Here is a 27,117-nt window from a genome sequence, read left to right on the forward strand (position 1 = left end):
TTTCAACTACCTGAGAGGTGGTTCCAAAGAGGATGGTTCTAGACTATTCTCAGTGGTAGAAGAGGACAGGACAAGGAGTAATGGTCTCAAGTTGCAGTGGGGGAGGTTTAGTTTGGATATTAGGAAAAACTTTTTCACCAAGAGGGTGGTGAAACACTGGAATGTGTTACCTAGGGAGGTGGTAGAATCTCCTTCCTTAGAAGTTTTTAAGGTCAGGCTTGACAAAGCCCTGGCTGGGATGATTTAATTGGGGATTGGTTCTGCTTTGAGCAGGGGGTTGGACTAGATGACCTCCTGAGGTCCCTTCCAACCCTGATATTCTATGATTCCCCACCATTCTGCACCATAAAGTAGTGTTGAAAGTACGCAGCTCTGATAAATCTTGAGTTTGGTTTTTGTGTTGTATTTCAGTGATTTCCAGACTGTATTTAAGCTTCTGAAGGTGTTCCTGGCTTTACTGATTTTGTTCTGGATGTCCTGGCTTGTTCCACCTTCCTGGCTGCTTATTTACATAGGTGTAAATCTTGGAGGCAGACAATTATTCTGTAGAATAACATTAAATCTTGTTGATTGCTGAAGAGAGGCTTATGGGGGGAGGGAAGGGAAGAAACCACAGTGTTTGAGAGAGATGAGATTTGCTCATGTGCCTAGGTTGTTAAGCTATGACCAAGCCTGGAAGTCATGTGGATTTGTCAAACATTGCAGCAAGTAAATAACAGTATTAGAAGGGGCAACGATCCTACCATGGTAAGAACGGATGATACCTAAGTTCCAAGGCCAGAAGGGACCATGGTGATCATCTAATCTGATCTCCTGTATAACACAGGCCATAAACTACCCCAAAATAATTCCTAGAGCAGACCTCTTAGAAAAACATCCAGTCTTGATTTAAATGTTACCAGTGATGGAGAATCCAACATGAGCCTGGCTAAATTGTTCCAGTTGTTAGTTACCCTCATGCTTAAAGTAGGTGGTTGTATTGCTGTACGTTGTAAGTGAAATGTTTGAGGGTGGCGGTGGGTTCAAAAATACCAGAAGTAGGATACAACCCTCTAGCTCTGATTTGATCTCTGGTGGGGTAATTTTGGGAGCGTGGTAGGTAGTTCATCTTATATGCAGCTATAGAGTTCATCTTATATGTAATTTATGGCTTCAAAACTTCCATCAGTCAGAATAGCTGCTTATGCAAATTGAAAGCTTAAGTTAAATGTTGCCAGGTGACTGCTTAATAATTCTGCCTTTTTTTTTTTTTTTTTTTTAATAAAATAAAGAGAACAGATTGAAAAGTTGCAGAAAGATACAAAAATGCCAAAGACCTACATTGCAGTGGTGGGGAACACCGGGGCAGGGAAAAGCAGCTTGTTAAATGCCTTGCTGGATGAGGAAGCCGTGCTGCCTACATCTGCCATGAGAGCCTGCACTGCTGTGGTGGTGGAGATCTCCAAGACCGGTGGGAAGAGTCTATATGAAGCAGATGTGGAGTTTCTTTCTAAAGAAGTAGGTAGCAAAGATAAATCTAAATATCCCTAAAATGGCTAAATTCTGCCAGCAGAATGGTTGTATGACGACACTGGGAGCCTATGGTGTTAGGGTAAAGGGGTTAAAGAAGAGTAATTTCATTCCTGTGGAGTGCAGATGCATTTTGTGTTGGCACACAACATTTCATGGGCAAAATCTGAAATCTATGACGTGTCTGTCTGTCTGTTTCCCTCCCTCCCTGTCTCCTCATGGATGTGTCCTCTAACTTTGAATCCTGAAGCCCATTAACCTAAGTTGTATTGTCTTGCTCCCAGTCTCCATCCTTTATGGGTTTCACTACACTCCTGAGTGAATGTTCCAGTTTGCAGAGACCCTTTAAAGCCAATCTGCAAAACTAACGGGCATGTTCTTCATTGCACGGGCAGGTTAGCAACTTGTCACACAATCTTTTCAATGCCGTTTGAACAGTTTTACTATCATCTGAATGCTATTCATCAGAAAATATTGGGTACCCTTCTAGATCTTTGGGGTTGTATTATAATTTGTAGGGGTTTCATAGAGTCCAAGGCCAGAAGGGATGACTGTTATCATCTAGTCTGACCTCCTGTATGACACAGGCCATAAAACTTCCACAAAAATTCCTAGAGCATATCTTTAAGAGAAACATCCAGCCTTGACTTAAAAATTGTCAGTGATGGAAAATTCACTGACCATTGGTAAATTTGTTCTAGTGGTTACTCTCACTGTTATAAATGTATGTCTTATTTTTGGTTAGAAGTAAATAGGTTTCTAAACCCAGAGAGAAGTAACATAACTAAATATAATGAGATAAAAATCTCTCTGGCCTTGTTCCAAAGAGATGTTAAGGCTTGTGGGGTCTGTGATGATGGTAATTTGACCTTTTAGCTGGATGGTACTTTTAAGATTTACTGTGCCAGGGTTTGAAAATTCCACTTGTCCTTGGTGAGCTTGAAGTTTTTCCCAGGCAAGTGCCATTAGCCTCTTCCTAATATAAGCTTAGACTTGCATTTAATTTAAAAAATGGTTTTGGGTGCCTTAATTGTTGGGTGCCCATTTGAAAGAGCCTGATCTTCAGAAATTGCTCCCCTGTGAAAATCAGACCATTTGAAAAATGTCTCAAGTTTTGTGCACACAATCACGGCCTAAGTTTCTTCTTTGAGTGGTCTCACCCTTAGAATGTTTGAATGGTGAGGGGAGAGACTGGGGGAGCTTGTGAGCACTCCAGGAGGTACAGCTAGTAAAAATTCCACTGTCTGAGCACACCCAATAGGTGCATCCCATGAGTGTGAATATGCAGAGCCCATCTTGAAGAACTTAGGTTACAGGTAAGTAAACTTCATTTCTTCTTCAAGTGCTGGTCTCTATGTGTATTCCGCTGTGAGTACACGTGTGCTCCATGTGTCTGAGACAGGAGAATTCTTGCAGGTAATGTACATTGGTCTGCATCTGTGCTCCTGCTGTCCTCATGCTCTGCACCAAAATCATAAGTGGTGGGGTGGAGCAATTGCCTCTCCAGTTTCTTCATCAATTTTATCTTCAGTGTAGCTATACTAATAGAACTAGTTAGTGGTTAGATAGCGTCCCCACCATGGGGAACCTTCCCAGCTTTCTGGTATTGAAATCAGATTATATCCAGAATACTGGGCTTTAAAAGCTGCGTCTCCTGTCCCTCCTCTTTTCTTGTCAGTGATGACCAGCAGCATTGTCTGCACTTGCCTCAGGGAGGCTCATCTCTTCACCAAGTGCCGTATCTGTTGTGTCTGCCCCAGCCGGACCTGTCAGGTGTGGGAATTCTAACTTCCTGGGGAAGGCTATAAGGCCCCAGTCAGACCCAGACTGGGGGAACCTCCCTGTACATTGGCCAGAGTCCTCAAGTAGCGCGTCTCCTAGCATGAGGCCTGATGCAAGTGTGAGGAAGATCATACTTATGGACCCTCCATTAGGGTTTGCTCAGGAAAGCAGGGGACGCTCTCATAAGCACAAAAGCAGACCACTCTGAAGAGGATGATCCTCCCTTTCCCCCCCAACTCCATCCAAGTTAGGCAAGTCTTCATCCCCAGGTCCCGAAGACTTAGCATGTCTTGAGTCCCAGGGCCACGATATAAAGATGCATAGGAACAAGGTTCTGCTGATACTAGACTCTGCACTGGCAGCATTGCCGTCGGCGGGTACCATCTGTAGGCCTTCCTGGAGCCCTAGGCATGCCTAGCAGTATGAACCAAAGGTGGTGAAGCAAAGTAGGCTTTGTCAGAATAGTAACATGAGAGTATCAGCTAACCAGGTAAACATGTTCCTGACTGGAGAGGATGGTACAGGAACACGCAGGCCCCTCATAAAGATAAGGATGGGATGACAGAATAACGGATGAGGATGTTTTGTTCAAACTAGGAGGTACAAGTGTTACCCGCACACTCTAGGACACCCCACGTTTACCCTTTGGTGGGCTCGAGGGTTAATTTAGGCACCCCTACCCTAACCCAGTTCCTAGGCTCAAGGCCACCCATACCCAATTCCTAGGGTTCAGGGTGTAATCTTCTGTGGGTTTTGTGGGGTTTTTTACCAATGAAAGAGCCTTACACAGTAATATCCTTAACCTCTATTTATTAACAGTTACTACAACAGAATACAAATACTAAGCATACAATGCTCGCCACTCCCAATAAGTCAGACTAACTTTTCCTGGTGGCCAGTCAGGATCAGGTCATCCGGGGACTCCAGTTTCTGCACGGTGTCATCGGCAGGGTGCTGAGTTTTGGCAGCTCTGAGCTTGGGCTGGGTCCTGGAGTTGGTTCCCAAAGAATTTCCTTTTGGACCCCAGTTTATATAGTGAAACTTGATTCCTGCTTAGCTGTGCCGTAACCAATCATTTTAAACTGAAGTCCTACAAAACAGTATTTTTCACCAATCCTAGCCCATTATGAAACAATTCTTTAACCAATCAGACCCCAGCGCCTTAGTTGATTTTAATCTTGCAAGATTAGTTACACAACAGACAGAAGAATTAAAGAATCAGACAGAGACCCTACAGATAAACAATAGAGAAGTAGGGATCATAAAGGCAAAACAATAAATAAGTATAGATTTCACAGTCACAACTAGTGAGAAGTGGTTCCTTGCCAGATAGGGTGACCAGACAGGAAGTGTGAAAAATCGGGATGGGGTAGGGGGGTAATAGGAGCCTATATAAGAAAAAGACCCAAAAATCAGGACTGTCCCTATAAAATTGGGACATCTGGTCACCCTATTGCCAGACAGATGCTATCAAACAAAGTTTTCTTTAAATATCTTCAGGTTTCAGAGTGAAGTGAGCTGTAGCTCACGAAAGCTTATGCTCAAATAAATTGTTTAGTCTCTAAGGTGCCACAAATACTCCTTTTTTTTAAAATATCTTAAGATCTGTTTCTTTATCTGGTGGTGGTGGGTACTCTTGGGACAGGATCGCCACCTTAACAGCCCAATATTACATTGTTTTGGTGGAATGTAGATGGAATGTGAGGATGTGACTTTCTGCTTCTTAGTTCTTGTCGTGGGCATATGTGTTAGTGTACCTATAACTGTTGAGCCAGGGCACCTTCGCCACTGAACCAAGTCTGTGGTCTGTCTTTATGGTTAACGTAGAGGTCTTCTGAATCTGCAAGCTACTCTGGTGCAGCTAATGCTGGAGCGCCACAAACAGCATAGGAGCAGCACAGACACCCAGCAGCATTAACACCACCTTTGAGGTCGAAAGGCAGAGAACCACCAGTACTGACAAAGAGCACCCATCGAGAACCTCAGCCACTGGCAGTAATGCTCCAACCCCACATGGATCCGCCAACTTAGAGCCTTCCTACGTCAGCTCTCTTGGTGTGGGTGGACAGAACCGCACACACCGCGGGTAGAGCAGAAGGACTCCACTCCCGGGGATGTCTTTGTTTTCCTGGATCTGCAGTCTCCTCTGTTGCCAGGAGCAGCCATTACCAGAGAGATCTTGACCCCACCTGGAGAAATGAGCTATGGGACCCCATCCGGTCTACCACGTACAGCTTTCCTTCGATAGGATCAACTGCACCATTGATTGTCAGACCTGACCTTGTTATTGGGGGAGTCAAATCTACTGGAGGAACTGTCATTTCCTCATTGATGGAGAACAATCCAAACAGGAGATCAAGAGCTTCCTGGAACTAACCTCCCCCACCCAAACCAGGACATCCCCCCTTTGGGACTGGTGGTACCCCCTATGTCTTGGGGACCTCTGCAACCCACCTTCAAACCTTTCTTCTGGCCCTGTTGGGTCCATGGGACCCATGCACACAACACCCAAGGTCTGTGTAATCTAATAAGGAGTCAGATCACCCCTCCGCTCCAAGAGAACAACCAGAACTTCCTTCTGAGCCTAGAGAAGAGAAAGAGTATGGTTCTGCTGGTACTGACAAGGGTATCTTCTGTGGTTAGATGTTCAGCTGCATGTGTGTGTTCTCCCTGTGTGCTGCCCCAGCTCTGTGAAGATAGCCGGCACAGCAGACCTCGAGCGAACCACTCAATGACCAGAAGATCCGAAGGTGCCAGGCCAGGTTTATTGCCGACAAAGCATGGTAATAGCACCTGGCAGACTCTACAAGGATACTAAGACATGTATGCTTGTGACAATGGATGCAGCCCAGTGGATAGTGGGACTTTCCTTTCCCCCTCGGATGGACCAAGACACACACTCCGAGAGATACCTCTTTAGACCCTGACAAAAACAAGTTACGTACTGCTCCTCTGACATAGTTACTGCCCCCGCACATGGCTAGTTATTACCCAGCTCCTCGTACATGTTGGTTCGATCAAAACATCTCTATTCATCACCTTGTCATCCTGACCTTATTTTATTGGAGGGGTCAGTGTGTTCCTGTTATCCTTGGGGAATGTTTTTGTACCGTCCTTGATATCAGGGATGTTCTGGTACCACTTGAGATCGGGATGCCTGAGTGCTCTGTGCTTAGCTCTTCTTAGGAGTGTGGGTTTCTGCAATATCGGCCCTGTGCTTGCCAGATTCTGTGAGCTTGCACGCAGGCAGAGCCTGATCTTTGCTTACAGCCTGACTTGTGCTAACTTCGCTTTATATCAGCAAAGCTTGGCCCGCAGCTTTAGCTGAGGCCTTCGATACGAGCGCTTATATCTCAGGCTCTCTTCCTACATCATCTTCCTCCTCTCTGAATGAGGCAGATGCTCCAGCTTCGCCATCCTCTCCGGGTGACCACAAGCAATTCCAGGAACTGCTACAGAGTTTTGCCCAAGTGCTCCACGTCTCCTGACGAGATCCAGGATGCTCAACATAAGCTTTTGGACATCCTGAAACCCGCGGGATCCAACTGGATAGCACACCCAGTGAACACAGACATACTGGAATTGGCAAGAGCAATTTGGCATACGACAGTAATGTGTGTCCTTCCCCCAAGAGGGCTGAGAAGTGTTCCTTTATGCTTGCAAAAGGGGCAGAGATTTTATTTACCCATCCTGCACTAAACTCTGGTTGTTCAGGATGTCACTGAAAGATCTAGGCAGCAACACCCAAGAGCCACCACCAAGAGCATGGTACTGACCAGGAGGCCAAACATCTGAATCTGTTAGAGAGGAAGGTGTTTAAATCTACTAACCTCCAATTTAGAATATTGGACTAAGTATGATTTTTCTAAATTATTCAGAGTTCCTAGATTTTAAGGACAAACTACCCTAGCAGGACAGGGCTAAATTTCTGGCCCTTATCGGTGAAGAGACACTGGTGGCCAAATCTTTTTTTTAAAAAAAAAAAAAAAATATATATATATATATATCCACCCTGAAGAGGAAATACCATTAATAACCATACAAATAGAGGCCTATGCCTCAACCATTTTACCATCAGCGTTCTTATGAACTGCCTCATAAAAGACAGAGAAGGCCCAAAGGCTTGGTACCCTGCACCCTCCACTTAACCACATCAGCCCAACCGCACCTCCTGGCCAAAAGATACTTTTGACAAAATGTTCAGGAGTTGTGAACCAAAGTTGATGCCATCTCTACCCAATTCCCAGGTCTCCTTTGGTAGCTGCTAGCACTCTTCTCCCTCCCACCCCTGCCCCACAGCTAGAGGGCAGTAACAACAAACAAGTGGGTGCAGGATATAATCCATTTCAGTTATACAATCAAGCTTCTCTCCTCCTCCTCCAAAACCTTCTTCCCCTTCCCTTTTCAGGGACCACTCTTACAAGGAGATACTCTCTCTCCTCCAACGGGGACCAATAGTGCAGGTACCTCTTCAGCATTGGGAAGAGGTTTATGTGTGAAATATTTCCTCGTTCCCAAAAAGAAGGCAGGATGGAGACCCAGTCTCGACCTGTGACAACTCAACGTTTTTATTCACAAACTAAAATTCCACACGGTTATATTGGTATTGATAATACCAACCCGGGAAAAGAACTCATGATTCATAGCTCTTGATAAAACATAAAATAATCACTGATAAATGTTTCAAATGACACACACACTGGTGGAGTGGTAAATAACTAAGTGGACAGGTCACTGATACAGTATGATGTGGATTGCTTGATTCAGTGGTGAACAGCATTTTCACTCAGTGGGAACCCCCACTTGGGACTTTTACCTCCCGGGAAAACAAGAAATGCAACACTTGCTGCTCCAGGGGTGACACACTCTTCCTACTCCATTGGACACCACTTGAACTATTCATTCTGCTGCTACCTTGGTTCTTTAGAAAATTCAGGCAGACAGAACCTGAGTCATCTTCATTGAGGCCAAAGGACCCAAACAGTTCTGGTTTATAAGCCTCCTAAAAATGTCAGCACATCCTCTCATCAGCATTCAACCCTCCCAGATTGTCTGACTCAAGAGAACGGCAGGCTTGGGCATCCCAACTCAGGTGCCCAGGTCTCACTGAACACTGACAAAAGCATAGCTGGAACCAGTCTGGCTTACCTCTGTGTTTGTGTTGTTGTGAAATAGATGTTAAGTCGATAAGAAGAATGTGTTTTAGTGTTTAGACTTGATGAAATGTTTGTAGGATGCTGTATGTATTGATCTCACTTAACCTCTGTTAGCCCATGGTATAAAGTTATATTGAGAGTTTGCATTTGTAATTGTGTTACTCACCAAACAGCAAAGAACCATTCATTAGTGTAAAGTGCTTGTTCTGCACACAAGAAGGTCCATTGAGGGTAAATGAGCCATTGTGAAACAACAAAGGACAGACTTTGTTGATTGCTTCCCTGCCCCCCATGGACCCCCTACCCATAAAGAGAGGCTTGCACTTGGACACTCTGCCATCAGTTTGAACTCTGGGGGAAGAAAATAAAAATGCCCGACCAGAAGGAACTGTAGCTCTGTGTGGCTTGAACTTTTGAAGGGCAAAGATTTCTAAACATAAGCAGGGGATCCTCAAGCTGCATAGCTTGCCTTAGGGGACATATGGATCTGGCATATACAGCAGTTACAATCACCTTTTGGAACCTAAGATTGTAACTCATTTGAGTATGTATATCTGCTTTAACCTTGCAAATAACTCTTGTTTCTTTTTCTTCATAAATAAATCTTTAGTTTATTACACGATTGGCTACAAGTGTTGTCTTTGAGTGCGCATGGGTACAATTGACCTGGGATAAGTGACTTGCTCTTGGGGACTGGGAGTAACCTGAATATTGTGATTTTTGGTGTAAGGGACCATCTGTCACAAAGGCAGGCTTGCCTGGGTGTCAAGATAGACCAGAGTGCCCAAGTGGACTGTCTGTGACTCCAGGGAAAGGCTGGTATAGTCATTGAGGAGTTCACACTTGTTACTTGGTTGGTGAAATCTAATTATAGAACCATCAATCAATCTGGGGCTTGTGCCCTGCTCCTTGACAGTCTGCCCTGAGGTTGGCACTCGTGCTCTTGACCCACTTGAGACAGCTTGACAAGCAGAAAAGATTCCATCAGAAAAATGTTAGCTGTCCAAGTGGAAGCGCTTCTCCCTCGGGACCAGCAGAATCATATATCTACAGATACAGCGGATATTCTTGCAGTCTCCCTCCTTACCCACAAGGTTGGTCTTTCCCTTAGCTTGATACAGGTTTACCTGGTGGCAAGCAACTTTTATAAAAAGCCAGCAGATAGCTACTTTATTTTTATTCACACAGTAACTTCTAGATTCCTAGATGGATTAACCAGAACCTTTCTGCCAGTAACAAAATCAACTCTTCACTGGAACCTCAACTTAGTACTTTTTGCATTCACTAAGCCAGCTTTTGACCCCTTTGCTACATGTTCAGTGTCTTACCTATCAACGAACATTATCTTCCTTGTTGCTATCACCTTGGACAGAAGGGCAGGTGAGCTTGTGGCCCTAACGACAGACCCACCTTACGCAATTTTCCATAAAGACGCACAGCCTTGCTACAGCTGCACCTGAAATTCATCCCTAAGGCAGTTTCAGAAGTTCACGTAAACCAGACAGTCCACTCATGGTGTTCTTCCCGAAGCCTCCTGCCTCCATTGAAGAGAAAAGGGCTTCATTCCTTGATGTGACGAGGCCAATGCACATCTACCTGCAGCGAACAGAACAGATCAGAGAGTCACCTTGATTGTTTGTTTGTTGCTATAGCAGAACGAGTCTGAGAACAAGCTATTTCCTCCCAGACAATCTCTAGATGGATCTCTGGCTGCATCCTGCTTTATCATTTGGCACATCTTCCTCGCCTACATGCAATATGGGCTCACTGGTACCAGAGCACAAGCAGCCTCGGTAGCATCGCTTCAGAAGGTACCCCCACTTGATATTTGCAAGGCAGCAATGTGGAGTTCTGTGCATATGTTCACTAGACATTACCCGCTGGACTAAGACTCCTCCACTGACTTATCCCTTGGGACTGTGGTTCTACAAGCAGCTGTATCACCTGCATCTTTGCATCACCTCCTCCGAGTATTGCTTGTCAGTCACCCATAGTGAATTACACATAGGGATCAGCACGTGAAGAAGAAAGGGAAGTCACTACCCTTTTGTAACTAGAACTTTTCCAAAATGCCTGGTCCTTATCTGCATGCCACTACCTTGCTTCCTTCCCTTGCGCTTTGGATCATAAGGTTCGCAGTAGAGAAGGAACTGGAGAGGCATTTGGTCCACCCTGCCTCTCAATCTCGATACAGAACACAAGGAGAGCAAGGATGCAGGCATGGACCAGTGGATGCTACTTGCAAGAATTTGCTGGTCTCAAGCATGTGGAGTGCATGCATACCCACAGGAGAATACAGATAGGGACCACACATCTCAAAGGACTTCAGTTACCTTATGGTAAATAACTTCCCTTTATATCACTTATGGTTGACAAGATAGCCTTCCAAACTTGACTTGAGAGTAAACTGATGCAGTTGTGTGTGTTGTTTTTTGCAGATAGACTGCTCTGTTGCCTTTGCTGCTGCTACTTTTTAGTTCTTCCAAGATGCAGCAGAGCGACTAGCTTTTGTCATTGTCTGCTATTTAGACCTCTATGGGGAGCAGTGAAATGGAGAGGAGTCTAAGTTCACTCCGCTGCTGTTTGGCAAGGCTGTGAGTGGCAGTGGTGGCAGACATTGGAGCTTTTCAGTGGAAGGAGGCTCCAAAAACAGAGGCCGAGTGAGGGATAAAGTACAGATTTTATTTAGATTTACATTTCTACCCCAGACCCTCGCTATCGAGCTGACATTCTGGATTACTAGTTACTACTTCCCATCCCCAAATCCTGAAAACTTTCAGCTCTCCATTCAACCTCCCTTGCATTCTTCTCTCTACCTTCCATAATACCTGCTGAGGGCACTGTTAAATGGCTTTCTTTTCTGTGTATAGCGTATAGTCTTTTCCCTTGTCTCCTTTTATTCCACTTGATGTCTCTTCTATGGGTCCTTCTCTGTATATATCAGGTTTAGCTTCCCTTTATCATTTTCAGTCATTTCAGCTGCTGTTCAGATCTTCCTCCACTGCCTCCGGAGCAGAAATCTATTTAGGCTGGTTACCTAAGTGGTACTTGAAAGGCTGGATTCATCCTTGGTGCAGTGTTGGATTTGTTTAAGTTAATGTCGGAGATGAATTCATCCTGCAAGGTGGATAAAAATCAGTGATTTAAAAAAATAATTAAAAATCTGATTTTATTGAATCAGATTTTTCAATTTTTTGTTTATTTAAATTGTTGGTTTTTTTCTTCTTAGCAATAAACCTGTTTAAAATGAAATCTGAATTTAGCACAAAATATGTGAAGGGCAACATTTATTATAATCTCTTAAAATCTACAGGCTTAATCAAGAGATGTTCAAGAGAGTCATAAAAAAGTGGAAACAAGGTCAAATTATTAAGCATGAATATAAAAAAAAAAACAAAAAACCCCAAGCATGTAGCAACAAAATTAGAAAGGCCGAGACACAAAATGAGATTAAACTAGCTGAGGATATAAAGGGTAACAAGAAAACATTTTACAAATGCATTAGGAGCAAAAGGAAGACCAGACCGAGGACAGGTTAGGTCCATTGCTCAACAAGTAGGGAACGATAACGGAAAACACAGCAATGGCTGAAATGTTAAATGCCGTTTTTGATTCGGTATTCACATGGTAAACATTGATTGGGCAGGATCTGAGGCTAAAATAGGGGAAGAGCAAGTTAAAGAATTAATTAGATAAGTTAGAGTCTTCAAGGTGGCAGGGCCTGACCAAAATGCATCCCAAGTACTTAAGGAAATTGCTGAAGAGATCTCTGAGCCATTAGCAATTATCTTTGAGAATTCATGGACAGCTGGAGAGATCCCAGAGGACTGGGAAAGGGCAAATATAGAGTAGAATTTCAGAGTTATAAACCCTTCAGGAATTGAGGTAGTTAGTGACTCTGAAATGTTCGTAACTCTGACAAAACATTATGGTTCTTTCAAAAGTTTACAACTGAACATTGACTTAATACAGCTTTGAAACTTTACTTTGCAGAAGAAAAATACTGCTTTCCTTTTGTTTTTTGTTTTTTAGTAGTTTACGTTTAACACGGCCCTGTACTGTATTTGCTTTTTTGGGCGGGGGTCTCTGTTGCTTCCTGATTATTTACTTCAGGTTCCAAATGAGGTGTGTGGTTGACTGGTCAGTTTGTAACTCTGGTGTTCATAGGTAATACAGTAGAACCAGTAGTTATCTATTATAAAGGGAAATAAGGATAATCCAGGGAATCATAGACCAGTCAGCTTAATTTCAGTACCCAGAAAGATAATGGAGCAAATAACCAATCAGTTTGTAAGCACCTAGCAGATACAGTGATAAGTAACAGTCAACATAGATTTGTCAAAAACAAATGTCAAACCAGCTTAATATTCTTCTTTGGCAGGGTAATAAGCCTTGTGGATGGGGGGAAGTCGTAGATGTGATATATCTCGACTTCAGTAAGGTCTCACATGTTTTTCTCATAAGCAAACTAGAGAAACATAGCCTAAACAAACCTACTATAAGGTGGGTGAACAACTAGTTGGAAAACTGTACTCAGAGTAGTTATCAGTAGTTCACAGAAAAGCTGGAAGGGGTCTCAGAGAGATCTTTCCTGGGTCTGGTTATAATCAATGTCTTCATAAATGATTTGGATAATGGCATAGAGAGTACACTTAAAATTTGCTGACAGTACCAATCTGGGAGGGGTTGCAAGTTCTTTGGAAGACAGGATTAAAATTCAAAATGATCATGGCAAACTGGAAAAATGGCCTGAAATAAATAGGATGAAATTCAATAACTACAAATGCAAAGCACTATATTTAGGAAGGAATACTCAATTGCACAAATATAAAATGGGAAATTACTTCCTAGGAGGGATCTGGGGATTATAATCTATCACAAACTAAATATGAGTCAATGGTGTAACACAAGTTGCAAAAAAAGGAAACATCAGTCTGGGATGTATTAGCAGGAGTGTTGTAAGCAAGACATGAGAAATAATTCTCCCATTCTACTCAGTACTCAACTGGAGTACTGCATCAAGTTTTGGGCACCACACTTTGGGAATGATGAAGACAAATTGGAGAAAGTCCAAAGGAGAGGAACAAAACTGATCAAAGTTCTAGAAAACATGACCTATGGGGGAAGATTGGAAAAACTGGGTGAGGGGGGACATAATAGTCTTCAAGTGTATAAAAGGTGGTTATAAAGAGGAGGGTGATAAATTATTCTCCTTATCCACTGAGGATGGACAAGAAGTAATGGGCTTAAATTGCAACAAGGACGGTTTAGGTTAGACATTAGGAAAAGTTTAGGGTAGTTAAGCAGTGGAAAATATTACCTAGGGAGGTTGTGGAATCTGTGTCATTGGAGGTTTTTAAGAACAGGTTAGAAAAACACCGGTTGGGGTGGTCTAGATAATTCTTAGTCCTGTCTCAATACAGGGGATTGGACTAGATGATCTATTGAGGTCCCTTCCGGTCCTACGTTTCTAGGATTCTAAAACATTTAAGTAATAAATATGCTATTTTGTGTGTTTAATTAAATTCAAATTACCCTTCTAATGCAGATTGACACAAATTATGTGCAAAATGTTTATTAATAAGTAAGCAATATATCATTCACCATTTTCTAACATACTAAGAATGCAGGTAAGATCTGAAAATATTAAGCTATATAACTGCTTAAATAAATGTATATAGTTATAGTGTACCCTCTTAGGTAGCAAAAAGATGTATCAGAGCTAGTATAGAGGCTCAGTCTAGTTGTAAATCAACATACTTTAATGATTATATCAACCAGTGAGAATGCACCTTTCTTCAGAAAATAATTGAAGTACAAGTGGAAAAGTAGATTAAAATCAAGGATTGAAATGGAGGATTTCTACTTGGTGATTCAAATCATTATTTAAATCGATCCTCTGTCACCCTGTTTAAAAATAGGAATGTTGCTCGTGCTATATGTTGGAACTATCTTGGATCTTTTCAGTAGCCGTTCTTTGTACCAGTCGTTGGTGATGCTGTTCATATTGTATGTTTAATTTTAGTGCTTAGGTACTGTGGTAAAAGGGAGCTGTATAAATATCTGAGGGAGAGAATCGGAGCTGAGTGGAAAACTTTCATCAGTCTTCAAGGGGAAAAAACAAACAAAAAAAGCTTTCAAAAATGTTTGAAAATATTTCCTGTTTTACTGACTAGCTGGTGTAATCAGTTAAAAAGGGTTTCTTGCTCTCAGCAGAGCAATAGTAATAGAACTCACTCCTTTGTATGTGGTAAAAATATCTTAGGGCAAACAGAGCATCTGGTCTTGATTCATTTTAACTTGAATAGTTATTCTACATGTAACAAATTACAAACTTACTCTTTTGGAGTATTGTCTCAATTGTTTCTGTATTTCCCACTTCAGGAGTGGGATAATGAGCTGAAAGCTCTCCTAGAAGATATGAAAGACAAATCTGGTAACTTAAAGAAACGATGCCCAGATCGCAAGACTGAAGCTGGCGCTGCCTATAGTCGTGTGAAAGCTGTATATGGGACGATAGCAGAACTTCCAAAGCTGAAGGAGATGAAGGAGGTGACTCAGCATCTTGGGACAGTAAAGCACATCTCTGCAGAGAAGGTAAACACAGCATGATTTGAGGTGTGGCCTTCCTATATCTTCACCCATTCAGGCTATTTCACACTGATATAGACAATAAATGGAGTAGCTCAGCCTATTGCCTGTAGTGAACCTTACTCTTGTTTTCTCTCCATTGCTTAGGCAGCAGATTTTCGCACAAAAATAGAGAAATTCATTGACTCTCGGACTGATAACTTACGCGACATGAAAGGTGGAGAATTTTGGCCCATTGTTAAATGTGTCAAAATCCGTGTTCCCGGTGCTAATGTCTTGAAGACTGGGGCAGTGCTGGTGGATTTGCCTGGAGTACGAGATTCCAATGCTGCCAGGGATAATGCTGCCAAAGAGGTACAATGGCATCTCTGAAATTTCAGTCTGTGGTTTGTTTTGTTTTTTTTAACCCTTATGTCCCTTCTGGTTCCCAGACCTGATCTGCATTGGAAGCAGCATCTTCCTCCTTAACTGCTATATAATGCTTTTGCACACATCATGTCATTCAATATGCACTGGGCGCATGAGCAACCTCTTCCCTTTTCCTCTGTTTTTCAAACATAAACATTTGCAACACCATGTAATTAACATGTGGCACTTGCTGCTGCATGATGCCATAGTGACAAGCTGATTACTAAAACTCTAGGATTAGTAGCTTCTATGGATAAGTGGCATCCACAGTTGCACTAATTAGGATAAAATTACAAGTGCTATCCATCCTTGTGCTTCAGGGCATACATTGATTGCTGTTTGAGGTCTGTAAGTAATCACCATAGATGCTATCATATTGCACTCTTAGGTGCCTTGAGGACATTTATCCCTCCCTTAGAAGGATGCATTGCTATTAGGGACTGATCATAGTACAGTCAGAAGTAATACATCTGTGTTTGTGTTTACGCAGACCTTTTCTGCCATTTCAATCCCTTTTGTACATCTCCATCAGCAACACTGCTAAATTGTGTTTGTATTAGTGCATTCTGCGAAAATCTGGGCAACTGTCTTATAGTGCCTCAGTAGATAACAGAGTGCAAAAAAAACCGATGAAGTGAGCTGTAGCTCACGAAAGCTTATGCTCAAATAAATTGGTTAGTCTCTAAGGTGCCACAAGTACTCCTTTTCTTTTTGCGAATACAGACTAACACGGCTGTTACTCTGAAACCAAAAAAACCTGATTAACGTTAAATTTGGAAAATGGTTAACCACTGTTAGACCCATGTAACTGTTATATAGTAACTCTGAAAGCCTTGGCTCGTAAATAGGTTTGGAATTCTTTCCTTTTGCATTATCCAGCTGGATATTAATATTACTAAGGGCTTGTCTTCCAGTTAATATTTCTAAGGGCTTGTCTCCACTTAGCAGAGGATCGATGCTCAGCAATCGATCCACTGGGGGTCGATTTAGCGAAGACCCGGTAAATCGACTGCCGATCATTCTCCCATCGACTCCGGTACTCCACCGGAACAAGAAGCATAAGGTAAGTCGACAGGAGAGTTTCTCCCGTCGACCCAGTGCGGTGTAGATACCACAGTAAGTTGATCTAAGGTACGTCGACTGCAGCTATTTGCAGCTACAATGCATACAACGCAACTAAATGCAACTACAGCATTTGCTCAAGAAACTCCCTGAAAAAGCACAAGATCAAATGCGCACAGACACACCCCTGGAACCCCGACCTGGGATATTCTATCTACTACCCAAGATCCGTAAACCTGGAAATCCTGGGCGCCCCATCATCTCAGGCATTGGCACCCTGACAGCAGGATTGTCTGGCTGTGTAGACTCCCTCCTCAGGCCCTACGCTACCAGCACTCCCAGCTGCCTTCGAGACACCACTGACTTCCTGAGGAAACTACAGTCCCTCGGTGATCTTCCTGATAACACCATCCTGGCCGCTATGGATGTAGAAGCCCTCTACACCAACATTTCACGCAAAGATGGACTGCAAGCCGTCAAGAACACTATCCCCAATAATGTCACGGCTAACCTGGTGGCTGAACTTTGTGACTTTGTCCTTACCCATAACTATTTTACATTTGGGGACAATGTATACCTTCAGATCAGCGGCACTGCTATGGGTACCCGCATGGCCCCACAGTATGCCAACATTTTTATGGCTGATTTAGAACAACGCTTCCTCAGCTCTCGTCCCCTAACTCCCCTACTCTACTTGCGCTATATTGATGACATCTTCATCATCTGGACCCATGGAAAAGAAGCCCTTGAGGAATTCCACCATGATTTCAACAATTTCCATCCCACCATCAACCTCAGCCCGGACCAGTCCACACAAGAGATCCACTTCCTGGACACTACAGTGCTAATAAACGATGGTCACATAAACACCACCCTATACCGGAAACCTACTGACTGCTATTCCTACCTACATGCCTCCAGCTTTCACCCTGACCACACCACACGATCCATCGTCTACAGCCAAGCTCTGCGATACAACCGCGTTTGCTCCAACCCCTCAGACAGAGACAAACACCTACAAGATCTCTATCAAGCATTCTTACAACTACAATACCCACCTGCGGAAGTGAAGAAACAGATTGATAGAGCCAGAAGAGTTCCCAGAAGTCACCTACTACAGGACAGGCCTAACAAAGAAAATAACAGAACGCCACTAGCCGTCACCTTCAGCCCCCAACTAAAACCCCTCCAACGCATTATTAAGGATCTACAACCTATCCTGAAGGATGACCCAACACTCTCACAAATCTTGGGAGACAGGCCAGTCCTTGCCTACAGACAGCCCCCCAACCTGAAGCAAATACTCACCAGCAACCACATACCACACAACAGAACCACTAACCCAGGAACCTATCCTTGCAACAAAGCCCGTTGCCAACTGTGCGCCCACATATCTATTCAGGGGACACCATCACAGGGCCTAATCACATCAGCCACACTATCAGAGGCTCGTTCACCTGCACATCCACCAATGTGATCTATGCCATCATGTGCCAGCAATGCCCCTCTGCCATGTACATTGGTCAAACTGAACAGTCTCTACGTAAAAGAGTAAATGGACACAAATCAAATGTCAAGAATTATAACATTCAAAAACCAGTCGGAGAACACTTCAATCTCTCTGGTCACACGATCACAGACATGAAAGTCGCTATTTTACAACAAAAAACTTCAAATCCAGACTCCAGCGAGAAACTGCTGAATTGGAATTCATTTGCAAATTGGATACAATTAACTTAGGCTTGAATAGAGACTGGGAGTGGCTTAGTCATTATGCAAGGTAGCCTATTTCCCCTTGTTCCCCCCCCGCCCCAGACGTTCTTGTTAAACCCTGGATTTGTGCTGGAAATGGCCCACCTTGATTATCATACGCATTGTAAGGAGAGTGGTCACTTTAGATAAGCTATTACCAGCAGGAGAGTGAGTTTGTGGGTATTACCAGCAGGAGAGTGAGTTTGTGGGCGGGGGGGGGGGGTGAGAAAACCTGGATTTGTGTTGGAAATGGCCCACCTTGATTATCATACACATGGTAAGGAGAGTGATCACTTTAGATAAGCTGTTACCAGCAGGAGAGTGGGGTGGGAGGAGGTATTTTTTCATGCTTTGTGTGTATATAATAAGATCTTCTAAACTTTCCACAGTATGCATCTGATGAAGTGAGCTGTAGCTCACGAAAGCTTATGCTCAAATAAATAGGTTAGTCTCTAAGGTGCCACAAGTACTCCTTTTCTTTCTGACTGCAGCTATGTTATTCATGTAGCTGGAGTTGCGTGACTTAGGTCGACTTAGCCCTGTAGTGTAGACCTGCCCTAAGTGTCACTCTACCACTTAGACACCCATGCAGGTTTGGAGATTCTGAGACCATGAACAGTGTTTCTTTAAAAAAAGCAAACTTTTTTGGACAGTTCTTCTGAATGTATTATTTCGTAAGAATTGGTTGAAACTCTCAAGCTTTAGAACTAATTACTACAGTTTTCCTGTAAACTGACTTTTCTTGCCATCCTTTAGTATTTAAAGAACTGCAATGCAGTATGGGTAGTAGCCAACATCACCAGAGCTGTGGATGACAAGACTGCCAAAGAGATGCTGAGTGCAAACCTGCGGAGGCAGCTGCTCATGGATGGCCAATATGGGAGTTTGGCTTTTGTTTGTACGAAGACTGACAGCTTTAACGTTACAGAAATAATGAGGTAACTTCAACTCTCCCGAGCCTGCTGCAGTAGCATGTCTTGCATGAGGTAGTGGTTGATCACTCAAGCTCTGTTAAACTGGGAACCACTTCAGCAACTTGCCAGGGGTACAAGAGATGCTCTTAACTTTCATAAAATGGAACAGATTACAAGTAGAGGTAGAATGTAGAGGTGATCCCACTGAGACTAAGGGCTCGCAAGTTACTGTGCAGCAAGCCAGGGTCTGACTCTGCAGCTCACCAGCTTGCTGTGCGCTAACATTCTGTGTGGACAATGCTACGGTACAGTGAATGTCAGTGTGGCTCCTCAGCCTTAGGGCTTGTCTTCACTGTGGAGCTAAATCAGTGCTGCCGCAATCGATGCAGTGGCATTTTTGTACTCCACCTCAACGAGAGGCGGAAGCAATGTTGGCAGGAAAGTGTCTCCCATCAACATAGCATAGAGTGGACCCCACAGTAAGTAAATCTAAGCTACGTCGACTTAAGTTATGCTACTAATGTAACTCAAATTGCGTTGCTTAGATTGACCGGAAGCAGTAGTGTAGACCTGCCTTTAGGGCCCTACCAAATTCACAGCCATGAAAAATGAGTCATGCACCTTGAAATCTGGTCTCCTACCGTGAAATCTGGTCTTGTGTGTACATTTACCCTGTGCTATACAGATTTCACAGGGGAGACCAGCATTTCTCAAATTGAGGGTCCTGACCCAAAAGGGAGTTGTGGGGGGGGGCTCACAAGTTTATTTTAGGGGGATTGTGATATTGCCACTCTTGATTCTGCACTGGCTTCAGGGCTGGGGAGTGGCGGCTGTTGGCCAGGCACCCAGCTCTGCCCGTAGCAGCACAGAAATAAGGGTGGCAACACCATACCATGCCATCCTTACTTCTGTGCTGCAGAGCTGGGCTCCCGGCCGGCAGCCACGGCTCTCTGGCTACCCAGCTCTGAAGGCACCGCCGCTGCCAGCAGCAGAGCAGTAGTAAGGGTAGCAGTGCTGCAGCCCCCCTATGATAACGTTGTGATTTCTCTTCCTCCACCCCCTTTTTGGGTCAGGACCCCAACAATTATAATCTGTAAAATTTCAGATTTAAATAGCTGAAATCATGAAATTTGTGATTTTTAAAATCCTATGACTGTGAAAAATTGACCAAAATGGACCATGAATTTGGTAGGGCCCTAATCATACTACAACTTGTAGGGCTTGCCATGTAAATCAGCCCTTAAGTGTGCAGAGTTCAAAAAAAGATCAGTTAAGTGTTCTGGTTTGGTCGGGGCTAGGTTGGTGGCTGGCTGTATGGATTACTGGCCACAGCAGTGCACTAAGTTCATCGCTATTGGAAAAGTTGATCTGTCCCTAACCTTTCAGTTGAATTACAATGGACTGTACCACCTTTAGCTTGCACTTGTACAGTGGTCTCAAGATATAAATGGCTATAAAAGTGCTAAATATTTGTCTGTCCTCAGAGTGTCTGTGTGCTGGGCTTTCTCGTATCTTGGCTTGTGCTTTCCATAGATCATTTTAGAGGCCCATAACAAACAGGTTCTCTATCTCTTGTCTTAAAATTCAAGAGCTTAGTTCTGTGAGGTGTTAGCATTCTCAGCTTCCTCTGATTTCAGTGCAAGTCACAGATCTGGATTGTAACCCCCCCCCACCTCTCCCAAGATGCAGTCTTTTTGTCTTTGTTCATGGTGGCTGATGTAAATCATTGTTGTCTTACTGTTCACACTCTAACCTTTAAAAGGCTAGAGTGGATTCAGGGAGCACACACTTGGGTACTGTCTGGGAAGCAGAATTGATAAGTGTTACTAAATTCCCTCTAAGCTGCGCGGCCACGCCGCTGCCGGTTAAGCCCCACGCAGGGGCTCAGGGCTGCGGCGGGGAGAGATGCCTCTCCCCCAGCACAGACCTGCTGTGGTGGGGAGAGGTGCCCCTCCCACACCCAGAACCCCTCATGCCTGGCCCCACCCCCGAGCCTTCACCCCTAGCTGGAGCCGCCTCCCACACTCCGAACCCCTCGCCCTCCCCCCCGCCCCCACATGAATTTTGTTATGTGCACCAATATAGAATCACAGAACTGGAAGGGATCTCAAGAGGTCATCTACTCCAGTCCCTTGCACTCAGTGTGTCACACATCACCTCCATATTGGTGCACATAACAAAATTCATTCCGCACAAGGACACACAAAATGGGTAGTGTCCTTTTGCCTTGTCATTAACCTTCCTGCCTGTGGGACTGGCTTGTTTTGGTATGCTACATGTAATCTTGGAAAATACTTGCCTGGGTTATTTATTTCCAGCAAGGAAACTTAAGTTTTTACATGTAATGTCCCCAGCTTTGATGGCTGTGAACCTGATCCAAAAGCTATTGAAGTTAAGAGGAGTCTTCTCCATGACTTCAGTGGGCTCTGGGTCAGGCCCTATTGTATGAGGGCCCTAGATTATAATGTGATGTGCAAACCAAAGAGCCTTGGAACTCACCCATCTTTGAAAAGCTTTGCAAAGAAAATGAGTGGCACAGGATTGTCAAATTTGTTCACAGTGAATTGCTGTTAGTAATCAAGCAATTAAAGCAAAATATCAGTGTAATTCTTTTACAGAAAAAATATCCACTTAATTCAAGTAGAATATCAGTGCATGCAATGTCTTTTTTGTAGCGGGTCACTTTGTTCATAGCCTAACTTTTAAGTATCCTGGATCTTGCAGTGACCTGGATTTAAGAGATGAAATCCAGCCCATGGAAAAGTCACTGGAAGAGCTGGAAAATCAGCGGGTGCAAATGGAAATGGAGAAGGACACACTTTATACTCAGCTCCAGCAAGAGGTTGGTAATTCTTTCCCCCCTCCTAGTACAAGACAGTGGGTGGCAGGTATGTTTGGGTCTGGAAACAGCCTCCAGGCAATAGAAAGTCGTGTTTGTTAGTGGTTAAAACAGCTATTCTCCTCCAGCTAACTTCACTCCTGCCACTCAGATTCAGATGGGCTGTATTTCAAACCTGGAGAAAGGCTTTTCATGGTTAGTTGTTCCAGTGGGGAGAAGAGGAGGATGGATAATCCAGAAATCGCATATGAAGAAAATCTAACTCAAGCCTTGGGAGCAGCGCAATAAGAGAAAATGTAGTGGGATCCTCAGCTCTCAGATTGCCAGGTTAGAGAGGAAAATTCTCTTAGATCTAGTCCATCATCCAGGAGACAGTGCTGAACTGTACTCTACAAAATGTTCCTCCAGCGTTTTGCCCCGTAGGATTGAAACAGCCTAAGCAATAGAGCTTCCTCGTCTCTTGGAAGGCTATTCCATAGTCTAAAGATGAATGAAAGTTAGGCATTGTACTTCATTAGTACGATTGTATAGGGACCTTTTATAGAGAAAATAAACTATCTCTGCCTCAAGAGCTTGGAGCCAACCTTAGATACGTGCCTTCTCTTCTTGTGTCATGTCCTCAGGCAAGATGGGTAGTGAGGCTTACACAAAATAAAGTTGAAGTTACTTGTCTTTTACTTAATCTCAATTTTATCACTATAACATTGGTGTGGAGTGCCAGTCACTGCTGTGCTTGGGTGTGATGAGTCTTGAGGACTCCCTCAAGGTTCTCTTCTGGGAACTTCTGTGATTTGTGCAGTTGAAAGCTTTGTTGTGTTCAGTTGTGTCTAGCCAAATGTTTCTAGTTCATGGAATTTTTCTGATTTAAACACTCTCCCCCCCCCCCCCCCCAACCTTAGGAAATATCACTTTTAAAAAAACGCATAAAACTCATTTAAGGTCTAAATTACCTATGGGACACAGCCTGGTGATTGGGGCAGTGTGGAGCTTTAAATTTCTAATGTTTTTAATGCTTCCGGTATTCTGTTCTTTCATAGCAGCAACGGCAAGGACCTGGTGCAGAAAATCCAGCCTCATTCCAGAAAGAAAATGACCTTAGGAAGAAAATCCTAGAGAAGGAATTCAGAGTGAGTGCCCTTGGGAGCCATGATCTGACCAACTTTTTGTTCAAACAAGGAAATGTGGATTCTTCTTCAAGTGACGATCCCTAACGTGTTCCACTGTGGGTTATGCGTGCGTACCATGTGCCTGGAGCCGGAGAATTTGAAAGTATTGTCTGCTACTCTGCACATGTGCCCTGGCTCAGCTCGTGTTTCTGACCAAGTGGATAAAAGGCGGGGCAAATTGACCGACTTCTCACTGCTGCATGAGCTAGGTCGGAACCTCTCTCTGTCCGTAGCTTTGGCTTCATCCCTTAAGATACTATTTAGCTTTGTAAATAGTTTTTAGCGCCTTGTACAGTTAATAATGTTAGTGTTTTCATAGTTTTTAGTGCCAGATTAATCTTTGGGGGAACACTTCCCTTCTCCCTAATGCCCCATGTGGGTACTGGACTCAGCCCAAGACTCAGGGCTTCAAACTCTGTTTCCTGCCTGTAATCCTTCTTTGTCAGTGACAACCGCTATTGCTTTGGGAAGCTCACGTTGCAGTGAGGTGCAGTATCTGCCACTCATTCCCCAGCCGTGCCTGGGAAGGGCAGGAACTCCACCTTTGAAAACACCTCCATGGAAAAGACTGAGAGGGTTCAATTCAGCCCAGACGGGGGAAACCCCCCCTGTACACCAGCCTGACGAAGCAAGGTCTGGGCTTCCTGCTGCGAAGTCTGACACTGGTTCCAGAGATGTTAACCCCCACAGACGCCCCCGGCAGGATATTCTCGGGAACCCAGGAAGCATTCTCATATGCCTGGGACTTCAACAACACCGGATTTGGCTCTGAAGAAGCCCAGCACCTCAGCTGAAGAGGACTTCCAGTAGAACCTCAGAGTTACGAACACCTTGGGAATGGGGGTTGTTCACAACTCTGAACAAAACGTTAGGGTGGTTCTTTCAAAAGTTTGCAACTGAACATTGACTTAATACAGCTTTGAAACTTTACTATGCAGAAGAAAAATCCAACTTTTAACCATCTTAATTTAAATGAAACAAGCACAGAGATTCCTTACCTTGTCAAATCTATTTTTTGGTAGTTTACATTTACATTAGTACTGTACTGTATTTGCTCTTTTTTGTTGTTGTCTCTGCTGCTGCCTGATTGTGTACTTCTGGTTCCAAATGAGGTGTGTGGTTGACCGGTCAGTTTGTAACACTGGTGTTTGTAACTCTGAGGTTCTACTGTAGTACATCCTAAGTCCCAGAGACTTGACAAGAAAGTCCATAAACATCAAGCTCCATAAATACTGGAAAGCGATTAGTCTGTATTGTTCTCGGCACCTCCCAGACCTCAGTATCTGTTGGCTCTGACAATGACCGTTCACCTCCTACTTGTGGCACAGTCTTCGACAGCACCCTCTCCAGCTCTGATGGTCCAGACAAAGACAGCCACTCTCACACTGGGGAAAACTGAGTCCCAGGCCGCTCCACAGGACATCTTCACATTCCCGGTTCTGGCATCCCCTCCACTGGTTCTGTTCCTTTCCAGAGATGTTATAACACCCCCTGGAAATCAACAGCTCAGAGAAGTTTATTGCCTGTTCCTTCCTCAAGATGCACCTTCCCTTCAGTGGCACCACCTCTGGAACAGGAATCAGCTTTCTCCTCATCCGGAGACTCCAAACCACCCGAGGAACCTTCGTTTCCTTACCCTACATATCTTCCACCACCCGAAAGACTTACACCTGCGTGGGAACAACCTCTGTATTTAGCTTGGAGCCGCTGGCACTTCATGCCATTGGGGCTTCCATGTCCCCCTTTTAACCCTGCCTACTGGCCATACTGGGGGCCCTGGGACCAGTACCGCTCTGCAGTGTCTCTCAGGTCTGCTAGGGAGTCACTCCTTGCCTCCTCTTGATTTGAGACACTCTGATCCCCCCGGATCCTTTCGAGGAGGAAGAGCAATATGCACTGGACCCAACAGTTCTGCCGGAACCAGCAAGACTGCTATCTTCGTCTCTGGACGAAGTGGTAACCCTCACGTCTCCCTCTCTCTCACCCCCCAGTGAATTCAGGCAGTTCAAGGGTCTTTGTTGTAGGGTTGCTGGGTAACTACGATTCCTCTTGAAGGGTTTTTCAGGAATCCCAGTACAAACTCCTTGACATCCTCCACCCATCTGGATCCAGCAAAATAGTGCTCCACGGAAACAAAGCTATAATGGAGCCCATTAAGGCTGTTCGGTTCACTCCCGCCGCCTGTGCTTCCATCCCCAACAGGGTGGGGAAATGTTGTGCACTGGCCAAAGGGGCTGAAATTTTGTTTTCTCGCCCTCCTCCCAAGTCCTTGGCATAAGCCGCTTCTGACAGGGCTCTACGGCCACACCCACGGTCTCCTCCTGCAGACAAAGAGCGTAAGTGCCCAGACTTACTGAGGAGAAAGGTCTTCCTGTTATCTAATCTCCAGTGCAGGATAGCCAACTATCAGGCAATAATGATCGAGTGTGACTTCTTGAACTACTCTAAGTTTACGGAGTTCACCGACAGTCTTCCACAACAGGACAGCGTTTGTTTCCAGGCATCGACAGACGAAGTCAAACTAATAGCCAAGGCTGCCCTCTAGTACAGAGTCGATGCCACTGACATATCCTCTAGAGCCATGGCTACTACCATTGTCATGTGCAGAGAATCATGGCTCCATGTGTCAAAGTTCCCTTGAGAGGTCCAGAATACTATGGAGGAAATCCCCTTCGATGAACCACAATTACTCAGTCAGAAGATGGATGAATTCCTCCGTAGTTTGAAGGACTCTAGGGCTATCCTCCACTCTCTGGGGACATATACACCTCCCAAGAGAAAGCTCCATCAATAATCATCTAGACCTAGACGTGCGGGGAGGGATAGCTCAGTGGTTTGAGCATTGGCCTGCTAAACCCAAGGTTGTGAGTTCAATCCTTGAGGGGGCCATTTAGGGATCTGGGGCAAAAATTAGGGATTGGTCCTGCTTTGAGCAGGGGGTTGGACTAGATGACCTCCTGAGGTCCCTTCCAACCCTGATATTCTGTGATTCTATGTGGCTCAACAGGTTTTCCCCATCAGATGCCCTATGGAGCACCATGCAAAAGGCAGAATGTTCAGAGAACTCGCTTTCCTGCACCTTTTGCAACAGGGTTGGCCTTCCAATCTCAACCGGCAGCGAGGCACAATTTTTGAAGGGACCTTGAGAGCTGTGAACCACTAGGCCAAACATTGTCCGACCTTCACATGCCTTTTGTAGATTGTCTGGCGCGCTCTCAACCCTTAGAATGTACTACCAGACCAGTGGGTGCTGAATGTCATCTGCGCTGGCTCTGTGATTGAGTCTGCTTTCCTACCTCCTCCACAACCCCCTTCTCCTACCTCCTTTAGGGACTACTCTCCCAAGACTATTCTCAAGCAAGAGGTGGGCTACCTATTAGAGCGAGGAGTGATAGAACATGTCCCCCATAGATACCAAAGAAACGGCTTTTACTTGACTTATTTTTTTATATCCCAAAAGAGGGGCATATGGAGACCAGTTCTCAACCTCCACCACCTCAACCACTTTGTCCGTAAACTCAAGTTTTGTATGGTCTCACTGGCCTCTGTAATACCATCCCCAAAAAAGGACATGTGGTTTACAGCTCTTGATATGAAGGACATCTACTTTCATGTAGATATTCATCTTGTTCACAGATCATCCTCACATTCATGATGGGCCCTGACCATTTTCATTACAGAGTGCTGCCTTTTGGCATAGTCTTCACGGTAGTGAGAGCTCACGCCAGACTCCTTGGTCTCCTTGTCTTTCCCTACCTCGACAACTGGCTCCTTATTCGTAAGTCATGCCAGAAGGCCCATGCATCAACTCTAATGATTCTACACTTCCTCGTCAACCTAATAGCTTTCTTTGACACGGGTAAAAAGCCTTGTGGATAGGTGGAAAGTGGTAGATGTAGTGTATCTTGACTTTAGGGAGGCTTTTGATACTGTCTTGT

General features: G+C 44.3%; 1 protein-coding gene across 11 annotated transcripts in view; it reads left to right on the forward strand.

The window, feature by feature from the left end:
- The window catches only part of LOC102933829, a 113,341-nt gene that overhangs the window by 35,801 nt on the left and 50,423 nt on the right, over positions 1–27,117 (forward strand). For 6 of the 11 annotated variants that reach the window (XM_037891786.2, XM_037891789.2, XM_037891791.2 and 3 more), the window contains 6 exons: positions 1,272–1,497; positions 14,832–15,044; positions 15,186–15,392; positions 19,017–19,198; positions 21,899–22,016; positions 23,051–23,140. In XM_037891786.2, coding sequence (XP_037747714.1) covers positions 1,272–1,497; positions 14,832–15,044; positions 15,186–15,392; positions 19,017–19,198; positions 21,899–22,016; positions 23,051–23,140 — 1,036 coding nt within the window. Of the gene's footprint in view, positions 1–1,271; positions 1,498–14,831; positions 15,045–15,185; positions 15,393–16,394; positions 16,577–19,016; positions 19,199–21,898; positions 22,017–23,050; positions 23,141–27,117 lie in introns of those variants that run through there. The other 5 variants (XM_037891787.2, XM_043538921.1, XM_037891790.2 and 2 more) reach the window with 4 other exon arrangements.

This window comes from Chelonia mydas, chromosome 2 (assembly GCF_015237465.2).
Source record: "Chelonia mydas isolate rCheMyd1 chromosome 2, rCheMyd1.pri.v2, whole genome shotgun sequence".
Lineage (NCBI taxonomy): Eukaryota > Metazoa > Chordata > Testudines > Cheloniidae > Chelonia > Chelonia mydas.